The sequence below is a fragment of the Lepidochelys kempii genome, chromosome 20 (assembly GCF_965140285.1).
Source record: "Lepidochelys kempii isolate rLepKem1 chromosome 20, rLepKem1.hap1, whole genome shotgun sequence".
NCBI classification, from domain to species: Eukaryota; Metazoa; Chordata; order Testudines; family Cheloniidae; genus Lepidochelys; species Lepidochelys kempii.
Window position 1 is genome coordinate 4,640,473 of NC_136399.1, and position 16,970 is coordinate 4,657,442.

The window sequence follows — 16,970 nt, forward strand, 5'->3', positions numbered from 1 at the left end:
CTCCTCCGATCCCCGGGTCCCCCCAGCCCCCGAGGCTGCTCCGATCTCCGGGTCCCCCCAACCCTTGTCTCCCCCGATCCCCGGATCCCCTCCGAACCCCGGGTCCCCGCAGCCCCCGATCTCCGGGGGTCCCCCAGACTCCGATCCCCGGGGGTGCTCCGACCTCCGGGGCCCCCCAACCCTTGTCTCCCCCGATCCCCGGATCCGCTCCGAATCCCGGGTCCCCCCCCAGCCCCCGATCCCCAGGGGTCCCCCAGGCTCCGATCCTTGGGGGTCCCCCCAGCCCCCGATCCCCGGGGCTGCTCCGATCTCCGGGTCCCCCCAACCCCTGTCTCCTCCGATCTCCGGAGCACCCCCAGCCCCCGGGGCTCTCTCGAAGCCCGGCTCCCCAATCCCCTTCAGCCTCTGGCTCCTCCGATCTCCGGGTCCCCTCAGCGCCCGACGCCCAGGTCGCTCCGATCCATGGGGCTCCCCCCCACCCCGACTCCCCTGGTCTCCCCGCCAAACCCCAGAACCTCCTGAGCTCCCGACCCCTGGGGGCCCCGATCCCCGGGGCTCCCAACCCCGGCTTCCTGACCTCCGGGCTCCCCTTAACCCCGGCTCCTCGGTCTCCCCCCCCCACAACCCCAGCAGCCCCCTCAATCCCCGTCTCCCCACGACCCAGTCTCCCCGGGCTCCCCCGGCCCCGGCTCCTCCGCTTGCAGCGGCCCCGGCCCCGGTTTTTCTCTTTATCATAAATATATAAATTATGCTAATTAAGACCATTGCATATTCACCGAACCGGGTCCCCCCCGCCCCCCCTGCCCGCCCCACCGCACCCCCTCTCCCGGGCCCCGCACTCACCGCGCCGGCAGCCGCTCGCCCCCCGCTCGGGCCGGGGCTCCGAGCCGCTTTTTTGCTGGGAATAATTAACAATTCATCTCACAGCAGCGGAGCGGAGTCTGCTGCACACAAAGGGGGGTGGGGGGGATGGAGGCGGCAGCCCCCCCACTCCGCCTGCCCAGCCCAGCCCTTGCACCGAGATCCCCGGGGCTCTGCGCCGGGCCACCCCCGCTTGCAGCCGCCTCAGCCCCGGGCCCCCGCTGGGGGAGTTGCGGCGGGGGAAGGGGATTTTTTTGGTTACTTGGATTTTTTTTTAGCTGCTGCGTCATGAACATAATTTATGCAAAGGCCTTTGCCGCATCCCGCAGGCTGCAGAGCTGGCCGCGGCCTCGAGGGGGCGCAGGGACCCCCCCCTCCTGTAACAACCCTCCCTCCGCCCCCCAAATCTCCCTGTATAACCCCCCCACCACCACCACCCCAACCTGAAAAGTGCCCCTTTGGTATCAGGCACTTTGCGTTTCCCCTCCCAGCACTTGGCAAACATGAGCTGGTTCATGACGCCCAGTGGGGGGAATCTCAGGCCTGGGTGGGAGGGGGGTGTGTGAAACCACTGCCCCCCATCAAGGTCATACAGCAAGTCACCACCGGCAGAGCCGGGCGAAGTAGGCCTGACTTGCTGATTCGTTCCTCCCCCTCTCCCTTCAACTAGCTCATCAAAACCCTAATGCAGCATTTCATAATAATAAATTAATACATTAAGAATAGTATTCACATGAGCCGCCTGAGGACAGGACAAAGGACTCTGACTGTTTCCTCACCTTATCTGGCTCTCTCAGGGGGCATAGCTTGGACCTGGAAATCTGCACGTCACTAAGGTTGCCTCCCATCCAGGTGTTCCCAGGATCGTTCCTTTTTCGAATCTGACAGCCGCTGTCAGGGTCCTCAGTGCACACTGCCAGCAGTCCAGCGTTACCGGATCAGGATCTTCCCGGATGTCCTGGTTTTTGTACCTCAGAGGTAGCAACCCTCCCTCCCTCCCTTCTTATAAAAGCAAAACTATACCGTACCGTGAAAACTGTTCCAAGGGGCCAGCCCAGTTAGCAGTCGGGGGTCAGGGTGTCTGTTAAGGGCACTGGAAACCTTGAAGATATACGTTAAAGCAGGGGTTTGGCTAGGAGAGGAATAGCACAGTTATTGCAGGTCCCTTCCGCACTTTGCAAGAGTAATGTTGCAAGAGCTAATGGTACTGTTACTCTCAACACTAGTACTCTCCAAGCACAGAAGGCAAAGAAGCCTGCATGCCATACTAACTGTGGTTCTTATCATCCTTTCCTGAAGTCAATCAGAGGACCCCTAGTGGGACCAGAAGCAGCTTGTGGCCTGGCTGTTCCTCCACTTGGAGCCCTACAAGGCCTGACTATTATAGTTCCGGAGCCAACTTCATGATCATTACCCAAAAGAACCACAGTAGTCGCTCTCTCTCTATTTATATAGACTGATCAAGTATCCTACACATGGTTAACAATATAGTAAAAAAGAACAGAAGGACTTGAGGCACCTTAGAGACTAACCAATTTATTTGCGCGTAACCTTTCATGAGCTACAGCTCACTTCATCGGATGCATGCAGTGGAAAATACAGTGGGGAGATTTATATACACAGAGAACATGAAACAATGGGTGTTACCATACACACTGTAACAAGAATATAGTAAAAACATCCTGATTGGTTAATAACTTAGATTGGTTAATAATTAAAGCACAGGGTGTTTTAATATCATATGCTGCAAAGCACTGCAGGAGACACATTAAAGAACTACTTGCGGCTCCTCAACCTTGTCTGAGTATCACTGTTGTACCATTATTTATAAGGCCATCCTGGCTGGCCTCTTGAACCTACCTACAGGCCTAAATGCCCCGAGGCAGACCTGTGCTCATACACGCTTTGATTTCCAACACAGCGAGTGCTGTTGGAGAGATCTGTGCGTGTACTTAAAAAGCCTGGTGAAGAGAATAAAATGTATCAACTCCTCGCAAGCAATGCAGTCCCGAGGAAATTAAACATTGTGCATCATTGGGATTGTTCAGTCTGGAGAAGAGACGGCTGAGAGGGGACATGATAACAGTTTTCAAATACATAAAAGGTTGTTACAAGGAGGAGAGAGAAAAATTGCTCTTCTTAACCTCTGAGGATAGGACAAGAAGCAATGAGCTTAAATTACAGCAAGAGTGGTTTAGGTTGGACTTGAGGAAAAACTTCTTAACTGTCAGGGTGGTTAAGCACTGGAATAAATTGCCTAGGGAGGCTGTGGAATCTCCATTGTTGCAGATTTTTAAGAGCAGCTTAGACAAACACCTGTCAGGGATGGTCTAGATAATACTTAGTCCTGCCATGAGTGTAAGCGACTGGACTAGATGACCTCTCAAGGTCACTTTCAGTTCTATGCTTCTATGACATGTGCCTGCCAAACAACCCTGCATTCCTTAGCTGTCCAGGTTACTTGCTTTCTGCTAGGGCTTGAGACAAAGTTCTTGAAGTCAGTAGAATGAGTCACATTGACTTCAAGGATTTTGGAGCTAGACCCTAGGGATTAATAGTTGTTGGGATAAGGAATTGGGTTGTTAACTCAGTGCATTGCTATAGCTTGGCTCAGCCCAGTGCTTAGGCTGCAAACCTGAGACTTGGGTTCAACATCCACCCACCTCTGCTACAGGCTTTATGTGTAACCTTGGGCAAGTCTCCTTGCTGTGAGCCTCAGTAATAGTAACTGACCTCACAGAGGTATTGTGTAATACATTAAAGATTGTGGCATGTTTACGGTAATGGTGACCATATAAGCACCTTAGTAAAATAGCAAGCTACCTCTAATCCACATGGAGCCAAATTCATTCTTAATGTTACTTCACAGTCATTCAATTTAGGTGTGAATTTTGACTTTGAGACTGCATGCTATATGAGGCAGGGACTGTCTTTATTTGTTTTGCTCAGCAACAAGGGCATCATCAAGTGAATAGATAATAATCATACTCAGGAAAGTGATGCACTGATTACTTTTATTGAAGTGGCAATATATATATATATATATATATATATATATATATATATATAAAAGACGACTTTCTGGATTCTATTGAGCACCTGTATTTTATGAGTGTGATCATTCAGGAAACTTTTGTCCAGTTCACTTCAAATTTTGTACAAGAATTCTACCTCCATTTCAGATCTAACCTACCAATTTTGAGGCAGATAAAAGGAACACAAAGATCTCTTTTAACTGAATACCTCATTAAAAGCACAGATGCAATATTTGCGGTTTTTCAAAACAAGCCAACTTATGGACCAATTACAGCTAGTTTTGACTCGTTACAAAAGAACACAAAGTATATTATTATCTTGCACTGTGCATGTTTTAAAATGTGTAATTGGATAAATTATAACTTCTTTCTTATCTTTAAGCAGAAGTAAGGGGGAGAAGGCATGTCTCAGTTGCTGGTGCCTCTTAAAAACAAACAACAAATGGTCCGATGAAGAATTATTTTTACCTCATTCTTTCACATCTAGGATCAATTAGAAAGAATTACAGCTTCTGTTTCTCTTCACAGAGAAGCTATTGGATTAATTTTAAATTGTTGCCTTAAAATGCACCTTTCTGAGTTCACCATAAGATATTCAAAATGTGCCTCTAAAATACATTTCAGGATATATGTGAATTTATATATATCACAACTTACAAGAGATGCATTCATTTTTTAAAATGTGTAAATACTATTTGTAATTTTTTTGGGGGCTACCCTTTATTCTGCATCCTATTTCTGTATACAAAAATGTTTCTCGAATGAAAATAAGCTAAACTAGACGATCCCATCTCTACTGGCATAACATGATATTTAGTACTAATTAGTAACAAATCTGTTTTGTAGAGGAACTCAGTAAACATGATATTATGTAAGCAATTCTTTCTGAGATCCTGATTCAAGAAAGCACTTAAATACATTGACTTCAACGGGAGTTAAGGATGGATTTAAAATTAAGCACACGCTTACATGGCTTCCTGAATTGAGGCTTGATCCAGATGTTAATACCAATGCACAGATATTAACAAATGCACAACCAATGGTGACAACATTTTTTAAAATAACCAAATCAGTTATGTTAAAATGGCTCTGCTTCAGTACAGCTATTTGAGACTCCGCAGTACAATTCTGTTGAGAATCTGGTTTGCATATGCTGTACCGTGATTATGAATATTTAAATACTTCCATCTAGTTGAATTTCAGACTCATTTACATACATTGGCATACTATTAATATAATACATATGGGGAAAGGGTACACATTGCATTTTTAATTTATTTTGAGGATGAATTGATTTTGCGAGTTCCAGAACTATTTCTTTGGAAAACAGCTTGTTTAGAGGGGGAAAAAAATTATATTCATATGTTTGATAAGAATAGCTGGCGGGAATAAAATTCTGTCTGTCTGATCATTGTCAAATGCCCTTTCCTCCAGTGCCTTCTCTGGCCACAGGAACGCATGACAGAGGACCAAATTAGTATTTTACCTCTCTTGTCTTTTCCTTTCTCGCTGACTTAAGGATTTAGCTTCCCTATCCACACACAACACTGGACCAGATCAGTGTTTGCACCTGACTATGTGGTCTCTGACATATCTCACTCTCTACAGAAAGGCCTTCAGTTCCACAAGTGATGACTATCATGCCATAAACCGATTTCCCTCAGAGGTTCTGGGGAGGCCTACCTTCCCCGCCAGCACAAAATCCAAGCAACAGAAAACCAGCATTTCTGTTTGATTTATCAAAACACAAAGATCCCATGGGTTTACGCACTTTTGCTATTTCAGCACATGCTTCAGTGCTTTGCTGGATAGGGAGGGATTTAAGCAGATGCTTCAAGTTAAGCACGTGCTTAATGCTTTGCTGAATCAAGCCCTTCTCAGTTTTCTCCTCTAGGGCAGTAAATAGGATCAGGATTTTGCACTGCAGTTTCAGATACTTCCCTACTTCATTGGTTTTGAGGCTTAGCTTACTCATGTGCGGTGAAACTCTCACTCTATTGCCATCAATGACAAAACTCCCACTGATTTAAATGGAGCTAGAATTTTGCCCTTTGTCCTTTGGAAGTAGGAGGTGCCATAAGGCAATGGACAATTAATTTGTATTGTTATAATTATTTTTACACTAATTAGGGGCCTAATTCTGCATGGTACTGAGTATCCTCAACTCCTTTTAACCTTCAACTACTCACATGAGTAAAGATACACTCATGGCTGTTTGCAGGGGCAGGGATTTCACAGGCATGATTTTCTTTCTTTCAAGTAGAAACAACAGAAACAGTCCAATTCAGTGTCACTGTTCGCCAGTGTTAAATATTATCCAGTAAAGTAGATAAGTAACTCTAGCTCAGGTCTGGACTTATCCTTTGCCAAAACCAAACGGAACCTATACTCATCTATTTTGCATTTTATTTGTATTGTATCATCATTGTGCTAGGAAAACTGTCCCGTTGCCATTTGGAATTACCCAGGGCAGGAAGCATGGTCCTCTGGCACACAGCTAAATGTTCAAAAGTAGACTCTGATTTTAAGTGCTTCAGTTTTTCAAAACCCTTTGGGCCTGATTTATAGGGCGGGTGACATCAGTTGGAGTCTGAACATCAGGCTCAAAGTTTATCAATTTGGCTACTCAAAACAAACCAACCAAATCAAAAACCCCTCCAAAAGAATGCACGCTTTCCCTTTTCCTGTATAATGAAATCTGGCAAGCAGAAACAGGATTAATAACATACGCTCTTTCAAATAAATTGGGGTTCGATCCTTCCAGGTGATGAGCTCTCTCACTAATCTCAGTGTGCATAGGGGGCACTCATCACTTTCAACTCTAATCAGCACCTTGCAGGATTGGGCCCTCACAGAGAGACGACAGAACTCAGTCACCATTTCAGAAACCGTTTCCTAGTATCCGAAAGGAAAACGACCTGCCACTTCTCCTGATGGAGATGCTCATTCCTTCTTTCGCCCTCGCTCTTTCTTGCCGCTTACATTTTTAACACTGTAAAACTGGGGCTATTTTATACAGGCAGCTTTCAAGCTATCTACACAGATCTCTCCTCCACTTTAAAGGGTAAATATTTTTTTATAGTTCCTGTACAGTAACAAGGTGAAGAACATTTTATGCTCATAAATTATTTATAAAGCCCTCACAGGCATAGCAACTGATGTGCATATTCATCAGTAGCCATGTACATTATTCATGAGAAGTTCACTTAAACAGTGAGAAAGCAATGCAATTGTTGATTGAGATGCCTAAGAATTAGCTTGATAAAAGGTGTGTGCGTGGCGGAGTGGGGGCTTTCACCCCAAAGCAAACTGCATCAGGAAAGTTTGCATATAAGAGTCAAGACAGAAAGTGGCATTTTTTTTACTCATGCCCAAAATATAAAATATTTATCTGTTTTTGTACTTGTACAAAATCTTGTACTTATCAAGACAGAAAGTGGCATTTTTTTTACTCATGCCCACAATATAAAATATTTATCTGTTTTTGTACTTGTACAAAATCTTGTACTTATCAAGATTTGTACTTGTGGTATCTAATAGTCATATTAAGGGAGAATAGTTACAAGCCCTTTATTTCACCTACCCCTGGGCCTCTGACTATAAATTCTGTTCTAGCATCTTTGACTTTGTGACTATCAGACCAGAGTTATGATAACAGGTAGGCGCACAATAGCTGATCCTCAGAGCACATGGTATGTTTCAGTTCTCTAGGTTTTGAAGGTGCTGAGCTTTCTCATGTCCCAAGGTTCATCTCAGTGTGATCAAGACCCAACACAGACAGCATTTAAGTGCATGTTTAAGTTTAAACACATGAGGAATCCCACTGATGGTAACAGGACTCTGCGTGTGCTTAACTGCTTCGTTGGATCAGGAGCACAAAAGAGGAGCAGCCTTATGGATAAAGGAGGACCTGATCCAAAGCCCACTGAACTCAACTGGGACTCTGTCCATTCATTGACTTCAGTGGGCACTGGATCAGGCCTTAAGCACTCAGAACCAAAGGATCTGGGTCTCAGGCCTCAATTCAGCAAAGTACAGCTGGTGCTTAAGTGCTTTGGTGAATGAGGGCCTAATTCAATTCGGCAAGGGTGCTCTGGACCATACATAAGAAGCAGCATGGAAGAAAACATAGAGATATTTCTGGGAGATGCAGACAAGTGCATAATCAAGGCTTTGGACACGGAAGCTGGGAGAAGAGATAAGAACTGGCTGAATGGTTGGTATTGAGAGTCCACCTTTCCTGGCATGTTGCAGTTCTTTAGCTTGACTATAACAAAACCAAACTGGAGGGACCTTATGATATAGCTGTGGTCATCTGGGACCATTTGAAAGGAGCTTCTCTCTCCTAGATCATTTGATTATCATTTGTATTACAGCTCCCAATTGTTCCTTTCCACCAGGCCACTGACTCACGCTCGTACATAACCCCAGAAGTCTTGGTGCCAAATGCTTGAATTCAGAGCCACTGTGGATGCAGAATATCTAAGCAACGCCTACAGAACTCAACTGCTATACTGCAGTGTGGCCACTCTCCTTTGTGATAGGCTACCTCGAAGGCAGTGATCCAAGGTTTCAGTTAATGCTGTAGGATGGACCCGCCCTTTGAAAAATTCCAATGTGGACCAAAAATTGTTGCATTTCTGCAAACATGGGCCTGTTGTTAGTGAGAAGCGGAGAGGAGGCGTGAATCAAAGAGGCATCATCTCCTAGCGGCCCCTACTGAGACTGTGTTGTTGTGGATAAAGGGGCATAGCTGGGCAGAGACTGGCTGGGGAATAGCTGCTTCCCATGGGATGCTCACCCTCAAAACATTCAGGATTTCATAGATTATAAGGCCAGAAAGGACAATTATGATAATCTAGTCTGACCTCCTATATAACTCAGAAGAACCTCCCACAATAATTTCTGCATCACGCCCATAACTTCTGCTTGAGCAATAGCTTATCACTGAGCAAGACATCCAATCTTGACAAAGACTGCAAAGGATGGAGAAACTACCATGTCCCTAAGTAAGTTGTTCCAATAATTAATTACCTTCACAGTTAAAAATTTGCCTGTGTATGATCACATTGATGCAAGTGTGTTCCACCTCTGGGTTCTGCAATCACCTTATAAAGAGGGGTTGGGGACATTTATGTGTGTGTGTGTGTGGGGTCACAGTTCCTGAGTGAGTCCCATGAGGGTGTATGACAGGCGCCTGGGGAACCAACTTCCTGTTATAACAACGAAGAGGATATGTTTTAAAATAACTAACATATCCTAAAGCTCAGGACAAAATAACTAATAAAGCATTAGCTGGTGCTAATGAACAGAACTTACTGCCTGATGAAATTTTACCAGCCTTAAGCCTTAATTAAATTTAAAAATATTTGGAGGTTATCAGCTGTTTCCATTGATCTTTTATGCATGAACTTAGAAACGGCTGCTTTTTCTACGTCCAATTCAGAAGGAAAAAAAAAAAGGAAGGTTACATGGATATTTTTTTTTCAGATTTGCTCAACTGCCTGTTTACAGCCCTGTTCTATACCCAGGGTTCAGGCTTTCTATGCTCCAAAGAGGAGTACCCCAAGATTGGGTGTAAATGAAAAGGTTGCATTAGCCAATTGGGGTAGAATTCATTAGTAACAATATTTAGCACTTTCCCTCTTCAAAGCTCTTGACAAACATTGAAGGATTACGCTTCATAACCTCATTTTACGGTGATCCTGTCCCTGTTCTCCTTATAGGGAAAGCGAAGCACAAATTCATAGACTGTAAGCCCAGAAAAAAAGAACAGGAGGACTTGTGGCACCTTAGAGACTAACAAATTTATTATAGCATAAGCTTTCGTGAGCTACAGCTCACTTCATCGGATGCATTCAGTGGAAAATACAGCCCAGAAAGAATCTTTACGATCATCTTGTCCGACCTCCTGTATAACACAGGCCAGAGAATTTCAGCCAGTGATTCTTGCATCAAGCCTGTATCTTGTGGCTGAGCCAGAGCCTATTATTTAGAGTCATCCTGTCTTGATTTAAAGACTTCACCGGATGGAGAATCAGCCTCATTCCCTTGGAAAGTTATTCCAATGGTTAATTAGCCTATTTAATATGTACACCTTAATTCTAGCCTGAAAATATCTAGGTTCAGTTTCTAGCCATTGGAGCTTGTTATGCCTTTGTCTGCTTGATTAAAGAGCCCTCTACTATCAAAAATCTTATCACATGTTGGTACTTATAGGGGGAGAAGGAAGACCCCCCACTCTCCTCCTTGGCTGGGATAAGAGGTGGCTGCCCCACTCCTACCCTTGGCTGGGATAAGCAGCCCCCCAAAGTTGCCCCTCCTTTTCTTGGCTAGAATAAGCAGCTCCCCTCCACTACTTGGCTGGGATAAGCAGCCTGCCCAAAGCCCCCATTCATACATGGAATAAGCAGCCTCCCCCCCCGCTTGACTGGGATAAGCAGCCCCCCCCGGCTCCCCCTCCCCTCCTTGGCTGGGATAAGCAGCCCCCCCCGCCCCCGGGCTCCCCCTCTCCTCCTTGACTGGGATAAGCAGCTCCCCCCCCCGCCTCCCCTCCCCTCGGCTGGGATAAGCAGCCCCCCCGGCTCCCCCCCCCTTGGCTGGGATAAGCGCCCCCCCCCCGGCTCCCCCTCCCCTCCTTGGCTGGGATAAGCGGCCCCCCCCCGGCTCCTTGGCTGGAATAAGCGCCCCCCCCCGGCTGGGATAAGCGGCCCCCCCCCCGGCTCCCCCTCCCCTCCTTGGCTGGGATAAGCGGCCCCCCCCCGGCTCCTTGGCTGGAATAAGCGCCCCCCCCCGGCTGGGATAAGCGGCCCCCCCCCGGCTCCCCCTCCCCTCCTTGGCTGGGATAAGCGGCCCCCCCCCGGCTGGGATAAGCGGCCCCCCCCCGGCTGGGATAAGCGGCCCCCCCCCGGCTCCCCCTCCCCTCCTTGGCTGGAATAAGCGGCCCCCCCCCGGCTCCTTGGCTGGAATAAGCGCCCCCCCCCTTGGCTGGGATAAGCGGCCCCCCCCCGGCTCCTTGGCTGGAATAAGCGCCCCCCCCCGGCTGGGATAAGCGGCCCCCCCCCGGCTCCCCCTCCCCTCCTTGGCTGGAATAAGCGGCCCCCCCCCGGCTCCCCCTCCCCTCCTTGGCTGGAATAAGCGCCCCCCCCCTTGGCTGGGATAAGCGGCCCCCCCCCGGCTCCTTGGCTGGAATAAGCGCCCCCCCCTTGGCTGGGATAAGCGGCCCCCCCCCGGCTCCCCCTCCCCCCCTTGGCTGGGATAAGCGGCCCCCCCCCGGCTCCCCCTCCCCCCCTTGGCTGGGATAAGCAGCCCCCACCGCAGGAACTTGGGAGTCCGGGGCGGGGCTAACTACTCCCGCCCCCAGCAGGGGCTCATCGTTCGGAACGGGGGTAGCCCCGCCCCTGCCCAAACACGCCCAGGCCACGCCTCCCATGACCCCTCTCTTTCCCTCCCGCAGCCCCCGGCGCGGCGTCGTTACGTCATGACGCCGCGCGGCGAACGTAAGACGTCATCTCCCCTCCTCTCCCCCGCCCCCTTCCCAGCGCCGCAGTGACAATAACAAGGAAGTGAGCGGAGCGGACGGGTCCGGAACCGGCCGCAGCGAGTCCCCGAGCCCGAGCCGAACCCCGCGCCGCCATGAACAGCAAAGGCAAGGGCGGGGGGAGGAGCCCGGGGCCCCTCTCCGCCAGTCGGCGGGCCCCGGGCCCGGGGCCGCGGCCCCTTCAGAGCGGGCGTCGCCGTCGGTTACCGTGAGGCCGAGCCCGTGATGGGCGGGGAGTCCTGGCCAGTGGGAGCGCGGCGGGGGGCGGGGGCTCGGTTTCCATGGCGCCGCACGCCTGGGCCTAGTCGTTAACCCCTTGGGTGCCGCGCGGCCGCTGTGTGGGGGGCGGGCTCCGAGGCCCGGGTGCTTCCTAGGCGGGGGGGGCGGCTGGCGTGAGTGGGGAGGTGGGGGAGGGTGAGAGCATCGTGGGGACGGGAGGGGTGCGCCCCATGGGGGGAAGAGGGGGAGAGGAAGGGGTGCAGGGGGGAGGAGGAGGAGGAGAAGGGGTGCTCTCCAAGGGGGAGGGATGTGCCCCATGAGGAGGGGGAGGGGTGGTGTTTTTTTTTGGAGGTGGATGCCTGTCCCAGCTAAGTGGCAGTGGTGGTAGCTGTAGGAGCCGGTAGTCATGGATCAAGGTAGGGCACTTGTGAGGGCACCAGGGGCGGGTGGGGGCTGGAGGTGGTTGGGACAAGAGGGTGAGGGCAGTTGTGGCGGCTCCTTGTCGTCTTGAAGAAGCAGGGAGCCTGAGGCGTTGGTGGAAGGCCTATATTTAACGGTTAGCTCAACAGTTCAGTGCCTGAACCTTGATTTGCTAACTCGGAATCCCTAAACTGTGTCACGAGGTCTCCCTTTAGACGCTTCCTGTAAGAGAGCTGCAGTGTCTGCGGGATGGCGCTGTGCCAGGGCAGCATCCTGGAGGTGGATATGCCAGTCATGGGGGAGGGAGGCTGTTGGGGGTCGTGGTGGGGTCTACGCCATTGATGGGTGTCACTTTAGGGGTTAATGCACATTTGTATAACTCCAGTTGATCGGGTTCATAATTTGCCTCGAGTAATGTGAGCTGCTCTGGCTTTTCCCAAGGGATCACAATCTTTAAATCGCTTCAAGAATCTTGGTTACTTGCCATTAACAAAGCTTCTTCTTTTCTCTGAATTTTCCTTGGGGCAGTGGCTCCCTCTAGTTTTGGATGCTCTCCTGGGGCTGGGGCACTCTGGGGATGAGCATCTTATAAAAGCTTGACTAGAACTCAAGTTACAAACCCTCCAAGGTCCCTATATTTCCCCCCCTCTTGCTCCCCTCTTTAATGCTGTGTTGAATCTGTAACTCTCATAGAAACATTGATATTGGCATTAGGTGTGATAGAGCTTTTAACAATCATTACAAGAGTCCTGCTTTGACCTGATGGTGACGCCTTAAAGCCACATCTCCTTGCCATTGCTAGCTATCTTACATGCAGCTGGAAAAACACACAGAAATTATTTATCTTAAACACATGATGTTGACCTGATGAGAAAAACAAACTGTAGAGCTAACTGCGGTAAAGATTAATAGTAATTCCTTCAAAATTTCACCAAGATATTAAGCAGGACTTCCTATTGGCCTTCACTTTAAGAGCAATGCTACTGTACAACTACTTACTTTTGATACATTAAGATGCATGTCGCTTTAATGGAATGTCAACTTTTGAATGAATTAATAAAGGGGTAAGGAAGAGTAATTAGCGTAGGAGAGCCTGGGATTGGGAGCAGGCCCTCTCTTATTCTGGGGACAATATCCGTTTCTCACTTCAGTGTGTATTATGCCCCCTCTCTTTTGTTGAAACCAAGTTATCTTTTCTGTGAACTCTGCTTTCTGCGACTTGAGGCACATGGAGTGACAGTGTTTAATTGTAAACATTAAGATAATTAATAGATGCTCTCTGGAAATTGCACTTATAACAACCTATCACTAGCTTCAAATGATACAGGATCTAGTACTGTTGATGTCCCAGTAATTGTCGTAGATCTGTGGCAGAGAGTCAAAATTTTGTGATGCTAGTCTAAGGAGTGGAATGCCCAACTCTGAATAAGCAACTCTGCACAGGAAGGTAATTTAACTTTGCAGTAGCCTCGTTCCTTTAAAGGATTTTAATAGTACAGAAATTATTTTTTGCTTTAAATTCTGACCAGAGTGCAAGTATTGCCTGAACATGACTGAGTGGACTTTACTCAGTACCTGACACAGCTGCATTCCCTTCCCTCTTACGTCCTCTGCCTCTGGCTATGTGTGTAAAAACATCCATGATTTCAATCCCTTGTGGTCCCCTCTCTCTGATCCCTAAAGAAGGGGCTTTCCATAAACTCAACTTCCTGTCCCATTTCCATAATGGCAATTCAGTTAACATTCTCTTAATTCTCTTCTGCTTCTTAGGTCAATATCCGACACAGCCATCCTACCCAGTGCAACCTCCTGGTAATCCTTCTGTGTACCCACAGACAATACCTCTTCCTCAAGCGCCACCTTATACTGATGCACCTCCTGCTTACTCTGAGGTACGCAAGATGTTCCTTTTGTGTTCTTGCTCTGCACCTGAAAAGTAAACTTGAACTGGTTACAAATGAATACTTAATACCTGCATTTGTTAGCCTGGAATGACCATTTGCACCTCCCAAGACTGGGCAGCAATCAGTCTGGCAGCTCTGTCTAGTGAGAAATCTGCTGAGTTAGGGCATGCCATTCTGACTACTAATTAGAAAAGCATGCTCTATGCACTTTGGAAGCTGTTTCAGGTTTCAAAATCCTTCTCTCTCTCTCTCTCTCCCCCACCTTCAGAAATCAGTAAAGCATTAGATAATAGCTTTGGCTAAATGCTCAAGCATAACATTGAGTAAAAACGAATCGACATTGCTGTCTGACAGAGGCTTCATGTATGGATACAAACAACATGTCTGTTCTGAAATGGGAAAAAATACTTGTTTTGTGATCTGGCTGAAATCCACAAATAACATTTCCTTTCCCAAATCCATTTAAAATGCCAGAAACTTTAGTCAAAGCTTCCCTTGGAGTTGCCACTAGAGCTAACCTGCGTAGGCAAAAGCCAATAAGATGGTTCTCCTGGACCGATTCTGGCAGACAATCGAGAAGCACTGTGCCTCAAAGTGGCATAATCTGAACAAACTCCTCTCTCCTTCCAGATGGAGTTGTGCTTTCAGGGAAGGGAATGGGACTACCTCTGTACTTGGGGGAGGGTGGCAGCCCTATGACATACTATCAGAGCTTTGAGAGAGAATCTACATAAATGGTTCTGGGGCGAGGAAAATCTTGTAACTTCCTTGTGTTTCTTGTTCCAGCTCTATCGTCCAAGCTTTGTGCATCCAGGGGCTGCCACTGTACCTACTGTGTCTGCTGCATATCCTGGTACTTCTCTGTACCTACCCATGGCACAGTCTGTGGCTGTTGGCCCAATGGGCTCTTCAGTTCCAATGGCATATTATCCTGTCGGTCCCGTCTACCCTCCTGGGTCAACTGTCCTTGTTGAAGGTGGTTTTGATGCCGGAGCAAGGTTTGGGGCTGGTGCTACTGGTAGTGTTCCTGTAAGTATAAATGTATTGTGGAAACCCTGTATGTCTCACTTTCAGAGTCACATGGGAGGCTGACAGCATAGGCAATAGAGGCTATTCCTCAACCTCTAAGCATTTATCAGAAGGTGCTTGTGTCCCTGTTTAGGAACAATCAGCTACTAGGACAGAACCGGTGTGAGCGACCTGTGCTTGTAGAGCTCGTGATGTTCTGCTGCCGTCTTTTTCTGCCATCACGCCTCTACTTGGCTTTCGGGTGGATAAAAAAATTCATAGTTTTAATTCTGTCCTGTCCCGTTGCCTCACCCATTCTGTCCTTCTATGAATGGAGCAGCGACGACTCCTCTACTGGTTCAAACCAGGTGATCAGGGTGTTGCCCATCTGTTTGTGTACTATTACGGGTGATCGCAGTTAAGTAGATAACTGTGGGTGCACTGATGGTAATTATTATTCTGTGTTACAAAAGGGAGTGCCTGGTTCACTGTAATCCAAGACATGGAGGTTGCCCTCTGATCCTCTTACGTAATCCTCTCTTTGTTTTTCAGCCACCCCCTCCTGGCTGCCCTCCCAATGCAGCTCAGCTGGCAGCCATGCAGGGTGCCAATGTGTTAGTGACGCAACGGAAGGGAAGCTACTTCATGGGGGGCTCGGATGGTGGCTACACTATCTGGTGAACACAGAGGCGATGTTTGTGTAAGGAAAGACATCACATACTGTCAGCACTTCTCACAATGTAACTGCTTTAGTCATATTAACCTGAAGTTGCAGTTTAGACACATAACGGTGGGGTGTCTTCCTGGTGCCCAACCCTTCAGGCACTTTTAAAATTTAATAAGAAACCATGTAATGGTAGCTGTGCCTCTATTAAAGAGGGGTTAATTCATGAAATGAATGTGAGCTAAGCAGCCCCACAGATCTTCCTTTAATTCCACTGGAGTAATACTGCAGCACTGTCTCTTGGCTTTTATTAATCAACTGTCTATAACTTGTGGGGGGTGGGAGGAGAAGGGTCGGAAAGAAATCTGACTTCAAAGTATCAAACTATAATTCTTGCAGCTCAATCTCAAATCTATTGCTTATCAATAGGAGTGAGATTCATGCATCCTCTTTCTCCTTCCATAGAATCAATGGTGCTGGATAGAAAGCCAGCACATTAATTTCTCTGGTGGCCAAATAGGGCTTTTTTTTCCCTCGCGACTTCACAGTAGAATGGATCCCTTGAAGCACTCTCTGTGCTCACATTCACTCTTCATTTTTCTCCAGGAAGGTATGCAGCTTGGGTATGACATGGGATGTTCTTTTGATACATTCCCAGTAGCGTTGGGACTCCTTTGCACGTTGAGTCTAATCAAAGCCATGCTTTGGTGCCTGAAACACAGTGCAACTCCTGTTCGAACGTTTCATTAAATGCAAACTAGACTTTTAAAACTACAGCTTAATAACAAAATCACATTTTTAAAAGCAACTTGGTGTCTTGACAGCAAAACTTAAGGATATTACTCAGAACAGAGAGATGGGTTTCCATCTGTGCTTGAGTGTGTAGCAACTGTCAATCAACACAGGTTAGCTTGGTGAATGGCTTGTTTTATGAATGCATCCTTTTAAAAATGACTTGAGTATAATGAAGTCTTATTAGGGTTAAGAAGAATATTTCAGGGATCCTCAATCTTTTGGTTTTTGTTTTATGAAGAAAAAAATCAGATTTGGTGAATATATTTTATCTTGAGGTTTCAGTTGAATCTAAATCTCTGTATTCTATGTTGTGTTCAACCGTACAACTGACTGTTCTGGAAGTTCAGCATTATGTCTCTCTCTGTATACACTGTGGTGCACTTAACTTGTGGATTTTTTTTATACTAAAAAAAGTAGAATAAAGACTATTTTGAAAATTTGAATAAAGTGACAAAGTTGCATTAGACCTCACAAAGAACTCCTGACTGTTACTCAGCTCAGTCGTTAGTTGTTTTTTTTTGTTT

The 16,970-nt window shown here is 47.5% G+C and overlaps 2 protein-coding genes across 5 annotated transcripts in view; one reads left to right on the forward strand and one right to left on the reverse strand.

Moving 5' to 3' along the window:
* The window catches only part of POU6F1 (POU class 6 homeobox 1), a 33,942-nt gene extending 32,826 nt beyond the window's left edge, over window positions 1-1,116 (reverse strand). For 2 of the 4 annotated variants that reach the window (XM_073318980.2, XM_073318978.2), the window contains exon 1: window positions 844-1,114. The gene's annotated coding sequence lies outside the window, so the exon portion shown is untranslated. Of the gene's footprint in view, window positions 1-843 lie in introns of all 4 variants that reach the window. The other 2 variants (XM_073318979.2, XM_073318981.1) reach the window with 2 other exon arrangements.
* Window positions 1,117-11,410: 10,294 nt separating this feature from the next.
* DAZAP2 (DAZ associated protein 2) lies at window positions 11,411-16,912 on the forward strand. The gene is made up of 4 exons (XM_073319333.2): window positions 11,411-11,544; window positions 13,846-13,967; window positions 14,766-15,008; window positions 15,540-16,912. Exons 1-4 carry the CDS (start codon window positions 11,532-11,534, stop codon window positions 15,666-15,668), a joined length of 507 nt encoding a protein of 168 aa, XP_073175434.1. The 5' UTR covers window positions 11,411-11,531; the 3' UTR covers window positions 15,669-16,912.
* Window positions 16,913-16,970: the final 58 nt, after the last annotated feature.

Bases quoted from the DNA above. Each gene is read 5' to 3' on its own strand.
- DAZAP2 (XM_073319333.2), top strand. The intron at 13,968-14,765 runs GTACGCAAGATG...TTCTTGTTCCAG, and splicing joins CACCTCCTGCTTACTCTGAG to CTCTATCGTCCAAGCTTTGT. The intron at 15,009-15,539 runs GTAAGTATAAAT...TTTGTTTTTCAG, and splicing joins GTGCTACTGGTAGTGTTCCT to CCACCCCCTCCTGGCTGCCC.